Source organism: Prionailurus bengalensis, chromosome E2 (genome assembly GCF_016509475.1).
Source record: "Prionailurus bengalensis isolate Pbe53 chromosome E2, Fcat_Pben_1.1_paternal_pri, whole genome shotgun sequence".
NCBI classification, from domain to species: domain Eukaryota; kingdom Metazoa; phylum Chordata; class Mammalia; order Carnivora; family Felidae; genus Prionailurus; species Prionailurus bengalensis.
Genome location: NC_057352.1, coordinates 9,081,113 through 9,101,469, shown reverse-complemented (window position 1 = coordinate 9,101,469; position 20,357 = coordinate 9,081,113). Strand labels below are relative to the sequence as shown.

At 53.6% G+C, this 20,357-nt stretch overlaps 1 protein-coding gene across 10 annotated transcripts; it reads left to right on the top strand.

The window, feature by feature from the left end:
* Positions 1-3,476: 3,476 nt before the first annotated feature.
* Positions 3,477-20,079, top strand: SNRNP70 (small nuclear ribonucleoprotein U1 subunit 70). Of its 10 annotated transcripts, none has more exons than XM_043600311.1 (10): positions 3,477-3,707; positions 4,480-4,636; positions 6,420-6,482; positions 6,595-6,649; positions 11,173-11,237; positions 11,406-11,468; positions 12,093-12,174; positions 15,427-15,528; positions 19,063-19,150; positions 19,233-20,079. In XM_043600311.1, exons 2-10 carry the CDS (start codon positions 4,490-4,492, stop codon positions 19,882-19,884), a joined length of 1,317 nt encoding a protein of 438 aa, XP_043456246.1. In that variant the 5' UTR covers positions 3,477-3,707; positions 4,480-4,489; the 3' UTR covers positions 19,885-20,079. The 10 variants fall into 10 exon arrangements, with proteins under 10 accessions (XP_043456246.1, XP_043456251.1, XP_043456253.1 ...); XM_043600316.1 differs by having other exon boundaries at positions 3,492-3,707; positions 19,260-20,079; XM_043600318.1 differs by having other exon boundaries at positions 3,505-3,707; positions 6,573-6,649.
* Positions 20,080-20,357: the final 278 nt, after the last annotated feature.

Sequence of the window (20,357 nt, the reverse complement as noted above, 5' to 3'; positions counted from 1 at the left end):
GTCACTGCCAGTACAAATCAAAATATAGAATCGTTCCATCACTCCTCGAAGGCTGCGCTTTGCCCTTCCTAGTCAACTGGTCCCCAACGTCCGGCTCCCGGAAACCACTGCGCTGTTTTCTCTCCCTCTGTCCCTGCAGCACTGTCTTTTCTAGAATGTCAAATACGACGTGTAGCCTTGTGAATCAGGCTTCCTTCGCTTGGCAAAATGCATCGAAGACCCATTCCTCCTGTGTCTGTGACTGTAGTGTTCCAAGACACGGACGGATGCTCATTTGTCTACCTAGCCACAGTATAGACATTTGAGTTCCATTTCGGTTTTTGGTGATTATGAATAAAGCCGCAACAGAAATCCATGTATAGGGGCGCCTGGGTGACTCGGTTGAGCATCCAACTGCGGCGCAGGTCGTGATCTCACAGTCCATGAGTTCCAGCCCCGCATCAGGCTCTGTGTTGACAGCTCAGAGCCTGGAGCCTGCTTCACATTCTGTGTCTCCCTCTCTCTCTGTCCCTCCTCCACTTGCACTCTGTCTCTCTCTGTCAAAAATAAATACACATTAAAAAAAAAACTAGAAAAAAAAAAAAAGGACAGGCTTGCTGGGGTTGTATGATGAGTGGACGCTTAACTTTTTTTTTTTTTTTTTTGCCATCAGGAGACAATTGCATCATAAGACTTTTATTTTTTGCATCGCAGGTCTTTCTTAATGTCTTTTTTTTTTTTTTTTTTTGGTAGGCTCCACACCCAACGTAGGGCTTGAACTCATGACCCTGAGATTAAGGGTCATGTGCTCTGTGGACTGAGCCAGCCAGGCACCCCTCTTTTCTATTTTTTTTTTATTTTTTTTTATTTCATTTTATTTTTTTTTCAACGTTTATTTATTTTTGGGACAGAGAGAGACAGAGCATGAACAGGGGAGGGGCAGAGAGAGAGGGAGACACAGAATCGGAAACAGGCTCCAGGCTCTGAGCCGTCAGCCCAGAGCCCGACACGGGGCTCGAACTCACGGACCGCGAGATCGTGACCTGGCTGAAGTTGGACGCTTAACCGACTGCGCCACCCAGGCGCCCCACTATTTTTTTTTTTTTTAAACAAAATCTTCCTTGACTTCACCTCCCTCCTCTGGTATTACTGTCTCTCTCTGCTCCTGTTGCCACAAAACCTCTCTAAAGACTTTTCCCCACCAAAGGTCTTCTTTGGATTTCCCACTGCCTTGTTAAGGTCTCCCACAGTTGCCAGACTTCAGCCGGGATCTTTTGCATTCCCCAGCAGCACTGGACTCGAACCCTGCCTCCTTGAAGCCCTTGCCCTCTTGGCTTCCTGGACACCCGAGTCTCCCAGTTTTTTTTTCTTACATGAGAATTTTTTATTTTTTATTTATTTTTTATTTTTTTTAAACGTTTATTTATTTTTGAGAGAGAGAGCGACAGAGCATGGACAGGGGAGGGGCAGAGAGAGAGGGAGACACAGAAGCTGAAACAGGCTCCAGGCTCTGAGCTGTCAGCCCAGAGCCCGACGCGGGGCTCGAACTCACGGACCGCGAGATCATGACCTGAGCTGAAGTCGGACGTTTAACCGACCGAGCCACCCAGGCGCCCCAAGAATTTTTTAAATTAAATAAATTGGTTTAAGTTTATTTACTTTGAGAGAGACAGAGAGAGTGACCAGGGGAGGGGCCGAGAGAGAGAGGGAGAGAGAGAATCCCAAGCAGGTTCCGCACTGTCAGTGCTGAGCCCCTTGTGGGGCTCGAACTCAGGAACTGTGAGATCATGACCTGAGCTGAAACCAAGAATCAGACGCTTAACCGACTAAGCCACCCAGGGGCCCTTCTTACTTTTTTTTTTTTTTTAATCAGTTTTTTTTTTTAAGTTTATTCATTTTGAGAGAGTGCGAATGGGGGAGGGGCAAAGAGGGAGAGGGAGAGAGAGAATCCCCTGCAGGCTCCGCACTGTGAGCTCCAACGTGGAGCTCAGATCCATCAACTGTGAGACCATTCAGTCTCATGGCTCCAGATACCATCTCTAACCCAAAGACTCCCAGATCTAGGGTTCCAGCCCCAGACTTCTCCGTGACTGCCATATATTCCAATGCCACAATGGCACCTGAGCGTCAGACATCTTTGCAATGTCCAAACCCAGAGCCCTGCGATCAACAGGTGAAGCTTCCTCAATAACCCCCTCCACCCACATCTCCCCTCTCTAAATCAACAGCATCGGGGCCCCTGGGTGGCTCGGTCGGTTAAGCGTCAGACTTCGGCTCAGGTCATGATCTCATGGTCTGTGGGTTCAAGCCCAGCATTGGGCTCTGTGCTGAGAGCTCAGAGCCTGGAACCTGCTTCCTATTCTATGTCTCCCCCTCTGTCTGCCCCTCCCCTGCTTGTGCTCTGTCTCTCTCTCACAAATAAAATAAAAACATAAAAGTAAATAAATAGCACCATCAATCACCCAGTTGCTCAGTCTACAGATCGAGGAATAAAGGTTATTACTATTTTAAAAAAATATTTATTTTGGGGAGAGTACGAGGGGAGGAGGGGCGGGAAGGGGGGTGGGCAGAGGATCCGAAGTGGGCTCTGCACTGACAGGGTGACAAGCAGAGAGCCTGATGTGGGGCTCCATCTCTCAAAACTGTGAGATCTTGACCTTAGCGGAAGTCAGAAGCTCAACAGACTGAGCCGCCCAGGTGCCCCAGGATTATTAGTATTTTTTTTTAATTTTTCATGTTTATTTTTGAGAGACACACACAGAGTGGGGGCGGGGGGGGAGCTGAGAGAGAGGGAAACACAGAATCTGAATCAGCCTCCGGGCTCTGTGCTGTTAGCACAGCCAGATGCGGGGCGAACTCACAAATCCGAGATCATGACCTGAGCGGATGCTTAATGGACTGAGCCACCCAGGCACCCCTGCCCTATTTTTCTTTATTGTGTTGGCCACAACCCCCAATTTATTCTCCCCCCCCCCAATTTATTCTTTTTAAATGCCTTTATCATCTCCCCAGTACAACTCCCCAGTAAGCTCCAAGAAGAAAAAGACTTTCTCTTAGTCACGTGCTATATATCTTCAGAGCCCAAGCAACGCCTAGCATTACACTAGGTGCTGAATGAACAGTTATGATTTAACAGGTTAGACATCAACGTAACACCATTCACGTACGGACTCTTTGCCTCTTTGCCAGGCGGCGGAGGGGTATTTAGTTGTACACACAACATTCGCATGCGTACAAGATCCGGGAAGTGTGTTAGGGAAAGGGGCGGAGCATCGAGGAGTCTCGCGCACGGAGGCGGTTGGAGCCGAAAGCGAAAGGTGGTGGGGGCTGGGGTTTGGTGCGGTACCCGCGTGCGCACTGCGGCCCGCAGCCAGCCGCGGCAAAGGAGTTTAAGGTGCCCGTGGGCGGGGAAGTGACCTTGCGCGTGCGCAGTCCCCGCGGCGCCGCCAGGTCCCTGTGTGTGGGTCGTGCTGGATCGCGCCGCGCGTGCGCAGCGCGGCCGGCGGAGGGATTTGAGGCTGGCTCCGCCCCTTGCCCCTGTCGCGAGCCGAGGCCGCGCGGGCTCGTGAGCAGCGGCCTGGTGCGCGCGCTGGGCGGGCGACTGACGGAGACCGACGCGGGCGCCGCCGTAGTCGAAGCGAGAGCGGGAGTCCCTGCTGCTGAGGGGCCGCCGCAACCGCCGCGAGCCCCCGGACCGTCTCCAGGCCGAGGAGGGCGCCGCGCGGCGGGTGAGTGAGACTGAGTGGCCTTACCGGGTGCGGAGCCGCTACCCACAAACCCCTGCGGTGGGCCCTAGCCTTTTCCCCGCGGCCGGGCCCCCTTCCCGCGCCACCGCCGCAGGACCTTTCCGGACCCCTTACCCAGACTCCTCCGGGCACCGAGGCCCTCTTCCCACAGCTCTCCCGCGGCCCCTTACCCACAGGCCCTTGCGGTGTGTTGCTTTTTTTTTTCTTCCTCGTCTCCGCGGCGCCCTGGACCCTTACCCATAATTCCTTTCGCCTTTGGGGGCCTGCATTTATTACCCACAAGCCCCCAGCTCGAGGGGCTTGTTGCTTACCAGATTCTTCCCTTGATCGGAGACTTCCTGTGTGATTCTCGCCCCCACAACCTGTTCTCCAAGGTGTGGGACCACCAGCCGCCATTGGTTTGGACCTCCCTCGTAAGGATCGTTGAGCCCCCCACACGCTCACAGGGAACCTCCCAGCCCCACGGCTCCTTGCTCGGGATCCTGAGACTTTAACTCCTCGTAAACTCTTTTTCAGTCATTGCTGCCCTTAACCAGCCTTGCCTCGCCCTCTCACAGCCTTCCCCCGTGAACTTTATATTTCTCATTCAGATTTAGTTCTTTGCCGTGAGCCATACGATCATTCCGTGTTCTTCCAGGACCCGCTTTAATACTGAGATCTTACTCCTCTTTCTTTTTCTTCTTGGGAGTCCCGGGATTATAGGGGCTTCGACTCTCCCGGTCACCCTAACCTAAGGCCGTCCTTCCTCCCTCAGACTTGGCAAGATGACCCAGTTCCTGCCACCCAACCTTTTGGCCCTCTTTGCTCCCCGTGACCCTATCCCATACCTGCCACCCTTGGAGAAACTGCCACATGAGAAACACCACAATCAACCTTACTGTGGCATTGCGCCCTACATCCGAGAGTTTGAGGTGAGTTCGCTGAGCAGACTCTTAGTGGTTTGGGTTCTGAGGCCGGGGAGCTGGATTTGAGGGTCCAGTTTCTGGACACTTTCTGTGTGATTTAGGCGCGGGACTTACTCTTTCTGATTCTCAGCTTCTCTGTCTTAAATGGGGTTGATAATGCTTCCTTGTAGGGTTTTTGTGAAAATTCAGTAAGTAGCAGCTGAGGATTCAGGTTCTGGGGTCAGGCAGTCCTTGGCACGCCATTTATCAGCCATGTGACCTTGGGCAAATGGTGTGTTCTCTTACTTGATTTCTGCATTTTTTGCCAGGGGATAGTAGTATTTTCCTCACGGTGTTGGTGGGGAATTAACTGCGACACTTACTACAGGGCTGGGCACCAACCAGTCAGCAAAACGTCGGTGTTACTGCGTTGACCAGTTTTGTTGTTGATAGGATGATGTTCGTGTGGGCTTGAGGATGTCGGCTATGCAACTGCAGGGAAAACACAAATATGTAACTTGGGCCTCTGTTTTTGTCGTTGGTAAAACTGGCCCGACAACATCCACCTTCTAAGGTGCATCAGAACACACCTGAGAAATGCTGGCACACAGCCAGAAGTCAGAAGCGGGAAGTTCTGGCCTCAAGTAAGAAAGGGCCGTGAAGGTGGAGGAAGCTGCAGGGCAGAAGTTAGTGGAGAGATAACAGAAGGTTGGCTCTTTAGTAGGATTTGCCACCCTCGGTGAACCGGTACTGGGAAGTGTTATTAGCTAATTAAACTAATTTAATGGCTACAGGCCAGTGGCGTCCTTGATGATGTGGCCATGTGGCAGTTACCGTTTAATGAGTGGCTGGGGAGATCTTCAGGAACTGCCCTGGCCCTCAGGAGGGGTCCAGTCATTGCTTCTGAACTGCACTGTCCTCTTCTTGGGCATCAGCCCTGGTCCCGATCTCTGTCTATGGTAACGGACAAATCTTTTGCATATTGGGGTTTTTGGTGAACACGAAGGGATCATTCTGATTTTTCTCGTATCTTTAAAGAAAGACCACAGAATAAAAGATCAAGTTTTTATTTGTTTATCTTTTGAACGTATTTATTTTTGAGAGGAGAGCACGCACACACAAGCAGGGGAGGGACAGAGAGACAGGGAGACACAAAGTCTGAAGCAGACTCCAGGCGCTGAGGTGTCAGCACAGAGCCCAGTGTGGGGCTAGAACTCATGAACCATGAGATCATGACCTAAGCCGAAGTCGGATGCTGAACCGACTGAGCCATCCAGATGCCCCAAGATCGAGTTGTTTGTTTTTGTTTTTGTTTTCAGTTTTTTTTTTAATGTCTGTTTATTTTTGACAGAGAGAGAGACAGAGCATGAGCGGGGGAGGGGCAGAGAGAGAGTCCCAGGCAGACTGTACACTGTCAGGCGCAGAGCCCGACGCAGGGCTTGAACTCACAGACTGTGAGATCATGACCTGAGCCGAAGTCAGATGCTCAACCGACTGAGCCACCCAGGCGCCCCAAGATCGAGTTTTTGTTAATATCAGCAGGCATAAAACTGCTCTATCAGGTTGCTGTAGAAGTTTCTGAATTCTTCTGATTTGTCTACTTTTCTGGTCACAGACTGGGAACAGTTTGTGGGTAGCACTGGTCTGTGGACCAGGTTTTGATGCCACTCCCCACCTCCACTGGCCTGGGAACTGTCCGTGTTTGCTTGTTTGTGTGTGAGTGGCTGAGGCACGTGTTGTTTTCTGGATGGGTGTCCCTTGCAATTTCCCCCTGTCCCTCCTACCCTGTCACCTGTCTTCTTATTTCCAGGACCCTCGAGATGCCCCTCCCCCAACTCGAGCAGAAACCCGGGAGGAACGCATGGAGAGGAAGGTATGTAATTTTCATCTTTTGGCCACATGTCGTTTTGCCATTTTCTCTCCAGGATGTTCCCTGCATCAGGGCACTTTTTTCCTCATTCAGTTGTCCACCTTTTTCCCGACAGAGACGGGAAAAAATTGAGCGGCGACAGCAGGAAGTGGAGACAGAGCTAAAAATGTGTAAGTCTCTCTTCTTTTCCCATCTCTTTTTCTTCAAACCTTCTTGCATTTCTCTCCGGCTAATCCAACCCAGGACTCTAATTTGGGAAGGTGGGGGTTTTAGCCCGCAAAGTTGGCCAAACACTGTGTTTGGTTTAGGATTTAGAAGTACAGCGTGGGGTCAGGGTTGGTGGGAAGGGAGGCCTGGTACCTCGGGCCGCACACTGTACGGGGGAGTGCACTCAGGGAGACTCCCACAACCAGCTGGGTGTCCTGGGCTGCAGGACAGATCCGTTATAGTCGTGGTCATTAACCAGACTCACAGAGGGTCACGTTGGTCTCAAGTGGCCCTTTCTTGTTGGAGTAAGGATGTTGTAGTTGGAAGACTCGGTCTTTCTTTCAGCTCCTGTGAGGCTGGTGAATCGTGTCATTTTGGACCTTATTCCCTGGAGCGGCATGTTTCCTCAGGGCTCTTATGCAGATGCCGAGCATCTAAAGGCCTGATACCAGCCGAGAGCTCTCTGAGCAGTGACTCACCAGAGCTGCCTTCCTGTCCTTTCTCAGACCCTGTGTTCAAACCGCATTCGGAATTTCCTCTTCCCACCTGGTCTCCTTGGATGTTTTCTTCCCTGGAACATGGCCATGTAGCCTTGCTAGTCATGCTCTCTGTTGTTGCCACCCAGTTTGTTTTTAACACTTTCTTTACTCCTTTCTCCGGTTCGTCACCACCACCTGTCCTGTTACTCTCTGAATGTCCCAGATCTGACCCTTCGCTCCATATGTGTCACCACTCAGGTTTTCTCTTGCTTTGGACACACAGTAACCGTCTGATTACCTGCGTGCCTGTCTCCAACAAGTTCTTTGGGTCTTTTTAAAGTACAACTTTGTATCATTTTCTGCTAACAGCTTCCTTTTGCTCTCAGCTTAAAGATGAAAGTCTCTTTCCTGCCCACTGTTTCAAACTTGTTGTGCACTGTGCTTCCTTCCCTCTCGAGCTACAGCGGCCTCTTCTCATGCCTCGTTCTTGTTGGAACGTCCCTTGGCATTGGGCTTTTGCCCAGGCTCTTCCCCCAGTCTCTGATGACACCTTGGTTTATGTGTAACAGCTCTTTGTATCCCTGTTCAGCTGTCACTTCTCAAGGAAGCCTTTCGTGACTTCCTTGCTCGGGTCAAGTCACCTTGTGCGCTGAAAGCCCCGAGTCCTGCTACAGGTTGGTCGCTTTGGTCTGCAGGGGAGATTTGAGGATCATCTCCATCTCTACGCTGTGGGTTCACAGCTGCTCTAAGAGAGCAGTGTTTGGATGCGATTTGCTCACCACCTTGGCCCCAGCTGCTCTAGGGCTCGGCACACAGAATTGTCGGCAGTTAATTGGGGGAGTCTTGGTTGCATTGTAGGGCACAGGCCTTGCAGTCTGACCCTTGTGCGTTGTAACCCCGATCCTGCTGCTTAACTGCCAGGTGGCCTTGGATAAATCTTTTCTCCCGTTAGAAGTTATCTTCCACACTTTTAAGAGTGGGATCTTGGTAGGTTAAACGACATCATAAAGATGTAGTTGGTCGAATTCAGGATGTGGGAAATGGTATAAAACAAAGTTGTAACTCAGTTTCTTTAACAAATAAATGACAAGGAGAAAAAGGGCAGGGAGTGGACCAAAAACGATTAAAGAATCAAAAGATCGGTCAAGCAAGTGATGTGTATGCTTGTTTGGATCCTGATTTAAATGAGGTAACTGCATTGGGGCACCTGGGTGGCTCAGTCAGTTAAATGTCCAACTTTGGCTCAGGTCTTGATATCATGGTTTGTGGGTACAGAGTCCTGCATCAGGCTCTGTTCCGTCAGCTTCAGATCTATGTCCCCCCTCCCCCGTTCTTTTTAAATAAGCGTTAAAAAAAAAAAAAAAAAAACTAACTTTAAAAGTCCAGTTTTGGAAATAACGGAGTACATTTGAACCCTGGGTTTCGGGTTAAGGAGCTGACCTTAACCTTTTAAGGTCTAGTAAGAGTACGATGGTGATGATTTCTTTAAAATTCTTTGTTAGAGACTGCAATGCTATGTCTGGTGTTTGATTTAAAATACTTTGGTGGGATGGGGGTACAGATGAAGCAAACATGGCCATGTGTTGATAATTGAAGCTAGTTCATAGGGCTTCATTATATTCTTCTCTGCTTCCCACAGTGTTTGAACTTCTGCATAACTGGAAAGAAAAAAAAAAAAAACAGGTCAAGTACGTTAGGGTTTTCATGGCCCTAAGAGCCTCCATCTCCAACTACAGAAGTTGGCTCTGCCTTGTCACCGGTAGCAGCTACCATTCGAGGGGACCTTGTCCCTTGTTAAGCAATTGGTGTACTTCATACCGTTGACTTCTCCCAGCTTCCAAGTGTGGCGGGGGGTTATTACTCCCATTTTTAAGATCAGGAAACCCGGGGCTCGTTGAGGGCAGTATACTTCCCAAGAGCCGAGAGTCTCGAAATACTTTTCCTATCATCTGAAAGCCTAAACAGGCTTCCCGGCTCCATAGGGCGTTTCTTCAGGCTCCTGCTCGGGGTTGCTACCTAGATAATCCCTTTAACCAGGGGTTTTCCAAGGGCAGAGGTGCCAGCACGGGAGTTCCCTGAGTTTGTGCACACAAGTGCACCAACTGGTGAGCTGCTGACCGGCTTCAGTTCTCTGCTGCCCTCTTCCTGCTGATATCTTCTTTTTGCAGACACATGGGTGTTCTCGGCTCGGCTGCACTAGTTTTTGCCTTTGGCCACCCTCAAGGGCAACCCCTTGAGTAAGCAAGAACCGCAGAGAGTTCTGCGGTGTCCCTTGGATGCTGCCGGGCACCTCCACGGCACGTCAGGAAGTTTCAGGTCTCTGCTGTTTGGCCTTGGTCCTCTCCCCCGTCCCCTGCCACCATTGTAGCCTTAGCATTCCTACCCCACCTGTTAGGCCACCTGCTGCCTAGGTTTGGCAGATGCGTTTCCCGTTGCAGCTGTGATGGTTTCAGGTCTTTAGTCAGATGTCCTCATCCTGGTGAGGCCTTTCCTGACCTGCCCATTACAACTCTTCACCCTGGGTCTGTCACTGTGTGATGGAACCAGATGACTTCCTCACCGAGTTTGCTGTCGGCCTCCCCGCATGAGTATCTGAGCTTCGAGAGGACGGGGCTGTGTTTTGTCTTGTGCGCCGCTGAATCCCTGGCTCCGTACGACGGTTCCGGGAACTTGCCAGCACTGCACAGATACCTGTTGGATGAACGGACGAGAGCGGTCGGTGTAGATCGAGATACCGGGGCACAGAAAACTACGACACAGAAGGATGAGGGATGGTGAGGAACTGAAGGGGGTAGGCGCAAAGATGGCGTTGTCTTCAAAGGCCACCGTCACTTTCCAAGTAGTTAGGCTCAGTTCTCTGGTTTGTAATACATTCCCTGAAGTCATCTTGAGTTTCGCTTGTGTTCGCAGCCTAGCCTCCTCAGATCTGCAGCTTTATTTCTCTGGCTTCTTGCAGCACCCAGGCTGTCATCCTGAGAAGCTGGTGTGTAGGTGTTCAGTATGGAGCTTGGTAGTTAGAACACCGGGGCTGTGAGGTTGGGCTGGGACGTAAAGCCGGGCTTGGCCTCTTTGCTGCTCTGACACTTTTCCTCTTCCATGCTTCGGGGGTTGGCTTAGTTTCCGTTTGCAGAATGAGGATTCATTTTCAGCGTGCGGCAGTGTCTGGGCCTAATTATGTGTTCAATAAATTATTAACGTTCATTTTTTTACATTCTCCTGGGATACGGCATGTCATTCTAAGGGTTGTGCTGTGTCGTGTCACATGGAAGAACCGCCTTTGCTCTGAAGTGGTCGGGGTGCCGTTGGGACCCTGGCAGGAGTCGAGGACCGCTGTGTGTGCTTGGGCCTCTGTAGTTGGTGAAAAGGACTTCTTCCCAGGCCTGACCCACCAGGATCCCCCCAGGAATTGGTTTTGTAATAGGTTTTGGCTCCTTTCTGTGGAGATGGTTGTTCCTCAGTGGCCTCGTGGTAGGAGGGTTGGGAGTAAGCGCCTGTTGAGCATTTCGTGCGCTCCAGCACCAGGCCTGGGTTTCTCCCTGGGGCACAGAGGTCATGGGGCAGAAAGCAGGTGGACACTGCTAGGCTCTCTCCCAGCCTTTGAGCTCAGGTTTTCCTGAGGGCTGTAGGTGCAAGCCGTGTCGTTGGGTGGCAGCGTGGCCCTGCAGCTGAGGGAGGGAGCCTGGCACCTGGAGTGGTCAGGCTGCCTCTGGATGCCCAGCCTTCACCTGCAAGGGGCTGGGGCTTTAACATACGTAGGTCTGAAATGGTGTTCAGACTCCTGGCCCCCATCCAGTGTCAGCTTGAGGTCAGCCTGTCCCCTTCCCCCATCAACCTAAACTGGTTACTGAGATAAAGGCTGCTGTGCCCCAGGGAAACTGGAAAACGGAGCGTGTCCAAGGTCTCCGGGTCACCAGCAATTTTATTCTAACGGATCTCTGTCTGTCCGTCTTTCTTGCTGTGTGTGACCGTTGATATTTTCTACTTATACATTCTTTTCTTCTGTACAGGGGACCCTCACAATGATCCCAATGCTCAGGGTGATGCCTTCAAGACTCTCTTTGTGGCTAGAGTGGTGAGTCCCCAGCTTCCCAGCCCTGGAGCCCCAGAGAAGCCAAAACCCTGGGCTGCTGAGAGCTTGGGTGTGGGACAAAGGACAGTAGGCTAGGTCCTGGAATGTTCTGAGGGCTTGGGGATGGTTAATTTCTCCCACTTAACTTTGTGTCTGTGTGTCTCCTGGTAGAACTATGACACAACAGAATCCAAGCTCCGGAGAGAGTTTGAGGTGTACGGACCCATCAAAAGAGTGAGTGGACTGGGGCGGGGGGTTATTTGAATTGGAAAGGGATTTGGTGGCGGGGCGTGGAGGGAGAAGGCTGGTTCCTGGCCCCAAGGATGCATCCCATCATTTCAGGGCTTCAGAGTCCATGGGCTGCCTTTCCATTCTGACTGGACTTCCTCGCAGGGGATTTTGGGTAGCAGGAGTAAAATTAAGAAGTGGTAACTAGCCAAGCCCGTTTGTTTACCGTTGTCTGCGGCTCCCGTTGGCTGTGAGGCAGAGGCGGGTAGTCGGGACAGAGACTGTCAGGTCCATGGAACTGGAAGTATCTGCCGTCTGGCCCTTTAGGGAAGATGTAGAAGCGTGTGCCGATTGCTGTTGTGGAGCAAGGCTCTGTGTTTAACTGGCGGGCCTCGATTTCATCGAAAAGTCCCCTGAGCGCTCTGAGCAGTAGTGAGGGCTTGAGATCAGTGTGCGCGTCCACTGCTGAGCCCGGTGCTGGGAGGGCATTAGTCACCTGGGGCTCTCAGGGACGGGGACAGGGTGTGAGGCATCTGTCGCTGGCGTAGGCCGCCTCTGTGGTTGAAAGGGTGGGATTTCCTTGTCTGAGAACTAATCTCTGTGCCGGCCCCCACCGGCTGCCTCCGTCAGATACACATGGTCTACAGCAAGCGGTCAGGAAAGCCCCGTGGCTATGCCTTCATCGAGTACGAACATGAGCGAGACATGCACTGTGAGTACCTCTGGCCTGAGCCCTGCCCTCTGACCCTCTCTCTTCTCTGCTGCCCAGCCCCTTCCTGTCGTCTGTCCCCAACCCCTGCCCTGCCAAACCTGACATTAGCGATGTCTCTTCTCCTCCTCCCTCTGTTTCTGATATATCTTTTTTTTTTTTATATACGTGTTTTTTAAAAAACAAAAACCAAAATCCCCCACAACGTGTGTGTGTGTGTGAACCTGGGGAGGTAAGTGTCACACGTTGAACCTCAGGGGCAAGGAGGGAACTGGGTGGGAGCTGGGGCCAGCTGGACGTGGGGGGGAGGGGTCGGGTGTTCGGGGAGCCTCTCCCCATTCCCCCCACCAGAAGTGGGGGTGGCTAGGTCAGAATGAGGACTGGCCTTTGAACCTGCCCTCTCTTCCCCCCAGCAGAACTGGGGCTGGGCCACCCGACCCTCCGCCTCCCCACCCCTGGCCCCCCACCCTGTTCCTCAGCGGGCAGTGGGCCTGTAGGCGTGTTCGGCGCCTGCCCCCACATCTCCAAAGCCCCCTTTGAGGCCGCGGCGGCGTCCACATGGGCCGGGATGGGTGGGCGGGGGCGGGCAGGGCTGCGGCGTGTCCAGGGGCCGCCGTATTAATTGACTGTTCTTATTGTCACTGCAGCCACCACGCAGCTGGCTTGCAGCTGATGCTTACGCTCCCCTTACAACACCTCAGTGTATGGTTGGTATAAGGGTTTGTATCATGGGTAAGATCACTCAGCACCGCACACTAGCCCAGCTTAGCCAGGCAGTGCAGGAGCAGTGAGGCCTCCCTCCTCCCATCCCCAGTCGCCCCCTCAGCCTCCCCGCACCCGGAACCCTTTCCTTGTTTGGGTGCCCTTTGTCCCTCCTGCCACCCCTGCCCCCAGTCCACAGGCTCTCTGGTAATCTTGTCGGTCCCAGGAAGGGAAGGACGGACCCTGATTGGAAAGGCATCTGGCCTCTCCAGTTGGGCTCCACCCAGCCCCTGACTTAACCTGGCTTCATGGCGTCAGTGGGAAGGTTACAGGAATGCCGAAGACAGGACGCACTGGGGGGAGGGCTCCGCATGGAACCCTTCAATCCTTTGCTCCCTGCCCCCGTGCTTCTGTGGGGCTGTCACTGTGGTGGCCCTGGAGAATCTTTCTGGTTGCTAGATTCAGGGTGCTGTGCCCCTTTTCTGTCTGCCTTCTCCTGGTCGAGGCCTACCTAAGGGCCGTGGTGCCCAGCGGCTCTGCAGAGTGCACGGAATTGGGGATTGGAGTGTGGGAGGGACCAAGTGACAGGCTGCCAGGGGCTGAAGGTGTCGTAGATTCTACTTAAAACCCTTCCGCTGTCTATAGAGACCTAAGAGAGGGAGAGAAAGACGAGCCTAGAAGCACACATGTCACGTGGTTTCTTTGCTGGTACTCCTGGGTTGGGCTTCTTCCGGGGTTTGGGACACTGAACCAGAGCAGGGTTCCTTTGCCTGACTGTGTTCCCGGTCCTTCACTCCCGTCCCCCCACTACCCTCCTCTGGGTTCGGGGGCCGAGCGGCCCCTCCTCCTCAGATCCTGGGCTGCACGCCATCTCCTGGACCCCTTGAGGCTGCCCCTTTGGGTGCCAGCCTTTGACCTGCAGGTGGCGGGAGGGAGTGTGGAACTCGAGTTGGAAAAGTCCTTCTATGTGCTGCGAGGGGGCGGGGCGTGTGCCTAGTTTAGCGTGGACTTGACCGGGAAAGGTGAGGGCGCACAGGTTCTCTGAGGCCTCCCCAGCCGCCTTCTTAAATGCAATAAGATAGTCCCGGGACTTTACCAGCTCCTAGACTTGATGTTAATCCTTGTCTCCCCCTCTTTCAAGGCCTCCATGAGGTTTCTTTGGGGTCCGCCACTTCCTCTGCCTGCCTCCAGGTGGTGCAGGAGACGTGGTTCCTCTCCCTCTCCACTGGCTCCCTAGAACCCCCCCACTTCCCTCCCTGTAGCTTTAGCTGACCCCATGGTGGTGGGTGTGGGGTCTGTGCGCGTGCTCAGGTAAGCTTGGGGGCTCCAGGTAAGCGGTCCCGTGTCCCCCCCCGGGAAGCCCGCCTCCTCGCCAGGCCCCCAGGAGTTGCCGAGCCCCCCCCATCCCGCTCGGTTTGGACACCCGCAAGGCCGGCATCGGTAAATGGCACCTTTTTCTCTTCCTCTGGTTGTTATTTGGGGGGGAGCGGGCTGGGGCGGGGCAGGGTATTGTGGTTGGTTGAGGACAACTCCCTAGGCCAGGGCTGGGGGTGGGAAACGGACTTTTTTGGCCTTCCCGACGCCCGTGTGAGACAGGCCCTGGGTTGGGCCTGCCCATTGCTGTGCCCTGCCCAAGAGCAGGAACATGCCTCACCCCGAATCTCCCCCTCTACTCCTCGCTCTGCCCGGCAGGCTCAGGCTGGGGTTGGCCTCCCAGCGTTTGTTGAGCAGGGGCTGTGGAGGGAGAGATGGGACGGGGGCTGGGATTGGGTGGCAGTCAGTCGGCTCAGGTAAGGCAGGAATTGTGAGGAGCACCGCACGCCTCCCATGCCTCCCTCCACTTTCCCTCTCCCCCACCTGCTGTAGGGGGCCCCTCCAGGCCCCCTGGGAGCACCGTAACCCCACCCTTCTGCTCCCTGCCATCTCCTGAAGATTTCTCCCACCCTTTTCTGGTTCATTTTCTGTTCTGATGTCTGTTCCCCCCACACTCACCTCCGTCCCCCAAAACACAAAAAAAAATAAAAAATAAAACGGTGTGAACTGGGGTGCAGCGCGGCCCAGCTGGGCCTCCTCCCCCAGCACGATGTTTTAGGGTGCATGCCTGGGGTTGTGGAGGAGCCCTCCCCCACAGCAGAGTCCAACCTTAAGTTAACCTTCAGTTTCTTTGCAGCGACTTTGGCCGCCTGGACAGGAGGGGGCTGCTCTGTCGGGTGGGAGTAGGCAGGGCTTGGCAGCCCAGGTGGGCGGGTGGTGGTTGGGGTGGTCCTGCTCCCCCCAGTAGCAATTGGGGGGTGATGAACAAGTTCCGAGATGGAGCAGGCCCCTCCTGGTTTGGGAGAGGGTCAGTCTGGCTGTCAGTTGCCTGGCTGTCTGGTGGGCGTGTGCTTGCGTGTGTGTGTGCGCGCGCGCGCGTGTGTGTGTGTGTGCGCCTGCGCACAGAGTGCCTTGATGGGGACATGGGGGTGGGGATGCCACAGAGCCGGGCCCTGTCCTGACTAGAGGACCCTCTGGGGACTCTTTCCCCCTCCCCCCCCTCCCCCACGTCTGTTGCAGCCGCTTACAAGCACGCAGATGGCAAGAAGATTGACGGCAGGAGGGTCCTTGTGGACGTGGAGAGGGGCCGAACCGTGAAGGGCTGGCGGCCCCGGCGGCTAGGTGAGCGCTCCCTGTGTGGGCTGGGCCCCGGCGGGCCTGCATCCCTTCTGCATTCCCTGCCACTTTCTGCCTGCCTGGCTGCTCACATCTTTCCTTCCTCCCTCCAGCTTGTCTCTCATCACCGTCATCATTCCTGAGGGCTGTCTTCCTGTTCTGGGTTACTCTTTAGTTGGTGGACTTCCTCTCTTTGTGCCTCATTCTCCTTATCCTGGAAAGTGGGGGTCAGCTCAGAGTTCACCAAGCTCAGCATACCAGATGCCCAGCTTGGCAAGGAGCCCCTGGTAGGGTTGTAAATGTCACCCTCTCATCCACTGACTCTTTGCTCTTGCTTGTCTGTTGATACGTTGGTTCAGCAAATGCCTGTTTACCATATTTTTCCTTTTTTTAAAATCTTTTTGTTTATTTTTGAGAGAGAGAGAGAGAGAGAGAGAATACCAGCAGGGGAGGGACAGAGAGAGAGGGAGACACAGAATCCAAAGCATCTCTGGGCTCTGAGCTGTCAGCACAGAGCCCGACATGGGGCTCAAACTCAAGAACTATGAGATCATAACCTGAGCCAAAGTCAGATGCTTAACCGACTGAGCCACCCAGGCGCGCCCTATGTTTTTACTCTAATTTTTTTTAATGTTTATTTCTTTTGAGAGGGAGAGAGAGCCATGTGCATGGGGCGGGGGGTGGGGGGGCTGAGGGAAGGAGAGAATCCCAAGCAGGCTGCATGTTGTCGGCACCCAGCCAGACACGGGGCTCAGTCCCACGAATCATAAGATCGTGACCTGAGCCGAGATCAGGCGTTGGATGTTTAACTGACTGAGCCACCCGGGCACCTTTACCATGTGTTTTAGTCAAGAGCAAGGCATACGTATATAACGGTCTTTGTCCGTCTCTAATTGTCATTCACAGTGTCAGTCAAGGTCAGTTTGGTTGCAGGTATCAGAAATACATTTGAGGATTTCAAAGCACAGAGGACCCTTGTTGATTGAGAATCCCACGGATCGTTTGGAGCCCAAAGATGTGTGATGCCAGTTGGCCTGAAGGGGACCTGGTAGCCAGACCTTAAAGTTGCCAGGAGCCACCTCTGGTGTCACTGCAGCTTGCTTCTGTCTTGCCTGCTGTCTGTGCAGACTGATCTCTTCTGTGTTTCCCTGCACTGGCCCAGTGTGTGTCCTGCTTTATACTCAGTCTTGACTGAGTCTCTGCGTTTTGGGGTGGGTGGATCTCAGTGGCTCAGCCTTGGGCCTGGACCTGGGTCCGAGGTCTTGCCATCCAAACATGCCTGTTAAGGACCTACTTCTTTGAGGGTGAGTGACAGTTGTCCAAGAAGATGGTCCTCCTTGGGTAGACCTGTTAGATGGATCAGTACTCTGCTCTTAATCCTGCCTTCCCGCCCACTCTTCTCACCCTGAACTTGGCTGTGTGACAGAGACCACACATTCAACTGCTGGGTCTCTGAACAACAGATCGGTTTTTATCTTGCCCTCATTTCTCTGGGGTGGAGTGAGTTCTTCAGAGTGCTGTTTCCTGTTCTGGTAGAATCCCGGAATCCCAGAATCTTCTAGGTCAGTTGGCATTCAAGCTTTGCGATAGCAGTACCTAGTACTTCCTGACCCAGCATGTTATACATGCAAAATTATAACCCAAACAAAAGTTTTATGAACAGAAATTACTTTTTTTTTTTAATGTTTATTTTTGAGAGAGCGAGTATGGAGGAGGGACAGAGAGTCACAGGCAGACTCCACACTATCTGCGCAGAGCCGGATGTGGGGCCCGAATTCACGAACCGCAAGACTGTGACCTGAGCTGAAATCAAGAGTTGGATGCTTAACTAAGGCACCCAGGCTCCCCCAGAAATTACCTTTTTTACAGACAGTCTATACTAGTATTTTATATTCTGTTGCTTTACTTTGTTTTTTGTTTATTATTATTATTATTATTATTACTACTATTATTTTTTTAATGTTTATTTCTGAGACAGAGCATGAGTGGGGGAGGGGCAGAGAGAGAGGGAGACACAAAATCCGAAGCAGGCTCCAGGCTCTGAGCTGTCAGCACAGAACCCGACATGGGGCTTGAACTCACAAACTGTGAGATCATGACCTGAGCCGAAGTTGGTCGCTCGACCGACTGAGGCACCCAGGCGCCCCTGTTTTTTGTTTATTAAAAAAATTTTTTTATAATGTTTATTTTTGACCAGGAGAGAATAAGTGGGGGAGGGGCAGAGAGAGGGAGACACAGGATCTGAAGCAGACTCCGGGCTCTTGAGTTGTCAGCACAGAGCCGGACGAGGGGCTCCAACCCCCAGAATGCAACCCACAGAATACCTGAGCTCAAGTCGGATGCTTTACCGACTAAGCCATCCAGGTGCCTTTTATTTTTTTTTTAATGTGTGTTGGTTGCAACCCATCTAATTGGTGATGTGATCCATTGCTGGGTTGTGACCTGACAGTTGAAGACACAAGTCTGTTCTGCATCATACCTGTGACGTTCCAGATGCCCGGTCAGTTGCCTGTGCCTGTTAGAATGTTTGCTCTCCGAGCATCCTTTGCCTGTTTTCACCCGGCACTGCTGGAAGTCCTTTCCTTTCGTGGAACTCCGGCCCGCCTCACTGAAGCTTACTTCCGGTCTGTGTGGTGCGGAACGGTGCACAAGAGGGCAGCTTCTGGAGTCGGCTGGGAGTCCTGTCCCAGTTCTGCACCTTCGTTGCCAAGTCCCCGTGTGGGCAAGTGACTCTCTGGGTTTGCTTTGCCGTCCGAAGAAGGCGCCGTTGCTCCTTAGTTGTCCTTTGACTACTGTGCGTAGACACTTAGTTACATGCTGGTGACAGCAAATCCAGACCTAGTCCTGACTTTCACGGTGCGTAACAGTCTGGAGAGGCAGGAGTTCCCTGCTCACAGGGGCGTGTGCACTGTGAAGCGCCACCTGAAGTTTTAGGAAGGAAATGTATTCAGTCCATGAGTAAATGGTGGGGAACCGGGCAGTGGGGTAGGTTCGGGAAGGCCTGCGGTGGAAATGGTGTTCAGGAGGACTCGTAAAGGGGGAGTAAGTTAACCGGACAGGGAAGAGCAGACCCCCAAGGGGAGCAGTGAATGATCCCCCGAAGTGGGGCAGAAACGAGACGGAGACAGAGTATGAGGGGGTTGAAAAGCACCCCGAAAATGAAGAACCAGTGGCCAGCTTCTGGAGGCCGCTTGATGGAGATTTTGGAGTAAAGGCAGTGGGAAACTGTTGGAGGATTTGAGGCTGACCATGTTTTTGAGTTAGGTTTCTAGCTTGGCGTCGTGTCAGGAGGCAGCTGAGCAGAAGGGGTTTGGGAGGCTGTGTGGACTTGGAGGTTAAGGGTGCGCTTTGGAGTCTGAGTGCAGGTGTTGACCAGCTGGCGCTTGGGGAAAGGCCTCAAGTGTGTGAACACAGCTGTCCTGTTAAAGCGCACCCGCCACTGGCGGTTGCAGGCCTGCCTTTTGCTCTTTGGTGCGCCTCGTCTCCCTTCCCTGAGTGCCCTGTTTGGACTGACCCTTTCTCCGCCCGCCCCCGCTCCAGGAGGTGGCCTCGGTGGTACCAGAAGAGGCGGGGCCGACGTGAACATCCGGCATTCGGGCCGGGATGATACTTCCCGCTACGATGAGAGGTAAGATTGGGCAGCTGGTTTCCTGGGATGCGGGCGGTCACGTGGGGGAGCCCCGCCACAAACCTCTGCCCACCTCATCCAGGCCCGGCCCCTCCCCGCTTCCCCACAGGGACCGGGACCGGGACCGCGAGCGGGAGCGCAGGGAACGAAGCCGCGAGAGAGACAAGGAGCGAGAACGGCGACGCTCCCGCTCTCGGGACCGGCGGCGGCGCTCACGGAGTCGCGACAAGGAGGAGCGGAGGCGATCCAGGGAGCGTAGCAAGGACAAGGACCGGGAACGGAAGCGGCGAAGTAGCCGGAGCCGGGAGCGGGCACGACGCGAGCGGGAGCGCAAGGAGGAGCTACGTGGTGGCGGAGGCGGTGGCGACATGGCGGAGCCCTCTGAGGCTGGTGATGCGCCGCCTGATGACGGGCCTCCTGGGGAGCTGGGTCCTGACGGCCCTGACGGTCCAGAGGAGAAGGGCCGGGATCGAGACCGGGAACGACGTAGGAGCCACCGGAGCGAACGGGAGCGGCGCCGGGACCGCGACCGAGACCGGGATCGCGAGCACAAGCGGGGGGAGCGGGGTGGTGAACGGGGCAGGGATGAGGCCCGAGGTGGGGGTGGTGGCGGCCAGGACAACGGGCTGGAGGGTCTGGGCAACGAAAGCCGAGACATGTACATGGAGTCTGAAGGAGGTGATGGGTATCTTGCTCCAGAGAACGGGTATTTGATGGAGGCTGCGCCAGAGTGAAGAGGGCTTCTTCCTCTCCCCCCCTCCCCCCCTCCCCCGTTTTGTTTGGACGCGTTCCTACCCGTCCCTTTGCTGTCATCCTCTTCCCAACCTTCTTGGCCACCACCTAAGTTTGCCAGCCAAGGGTAGGAGTCTCCTTATTTGTTGTGGCCCCTTGGATTTAAAATAAAATTAATTTCCTGTTGATAACAAGCACCTTGGTTTCTTCACTGCTTTTAATGTCTTCCCAGAAGGTTGTGCCCTTTCCAGCAGCCCTACTCTGGTCTGTGTCCCAGGGCATGCCAAAAACTTGGGCTTTTTTGACCTGTGGCTGGGGCTACCCCCACTACCCCAGAGCCATTTAAACTGGGATAAGGAGGTGCTCTGAAAGGGTTCCCTCTGTTAGGGTCTTAGATGTCTTTGTGGTTTCCTTTCCTTTTCTTTTTTTCTTTTTCTTTTTCCTTTCTCTTCATCTAACATCTTTCTCAGGGCTC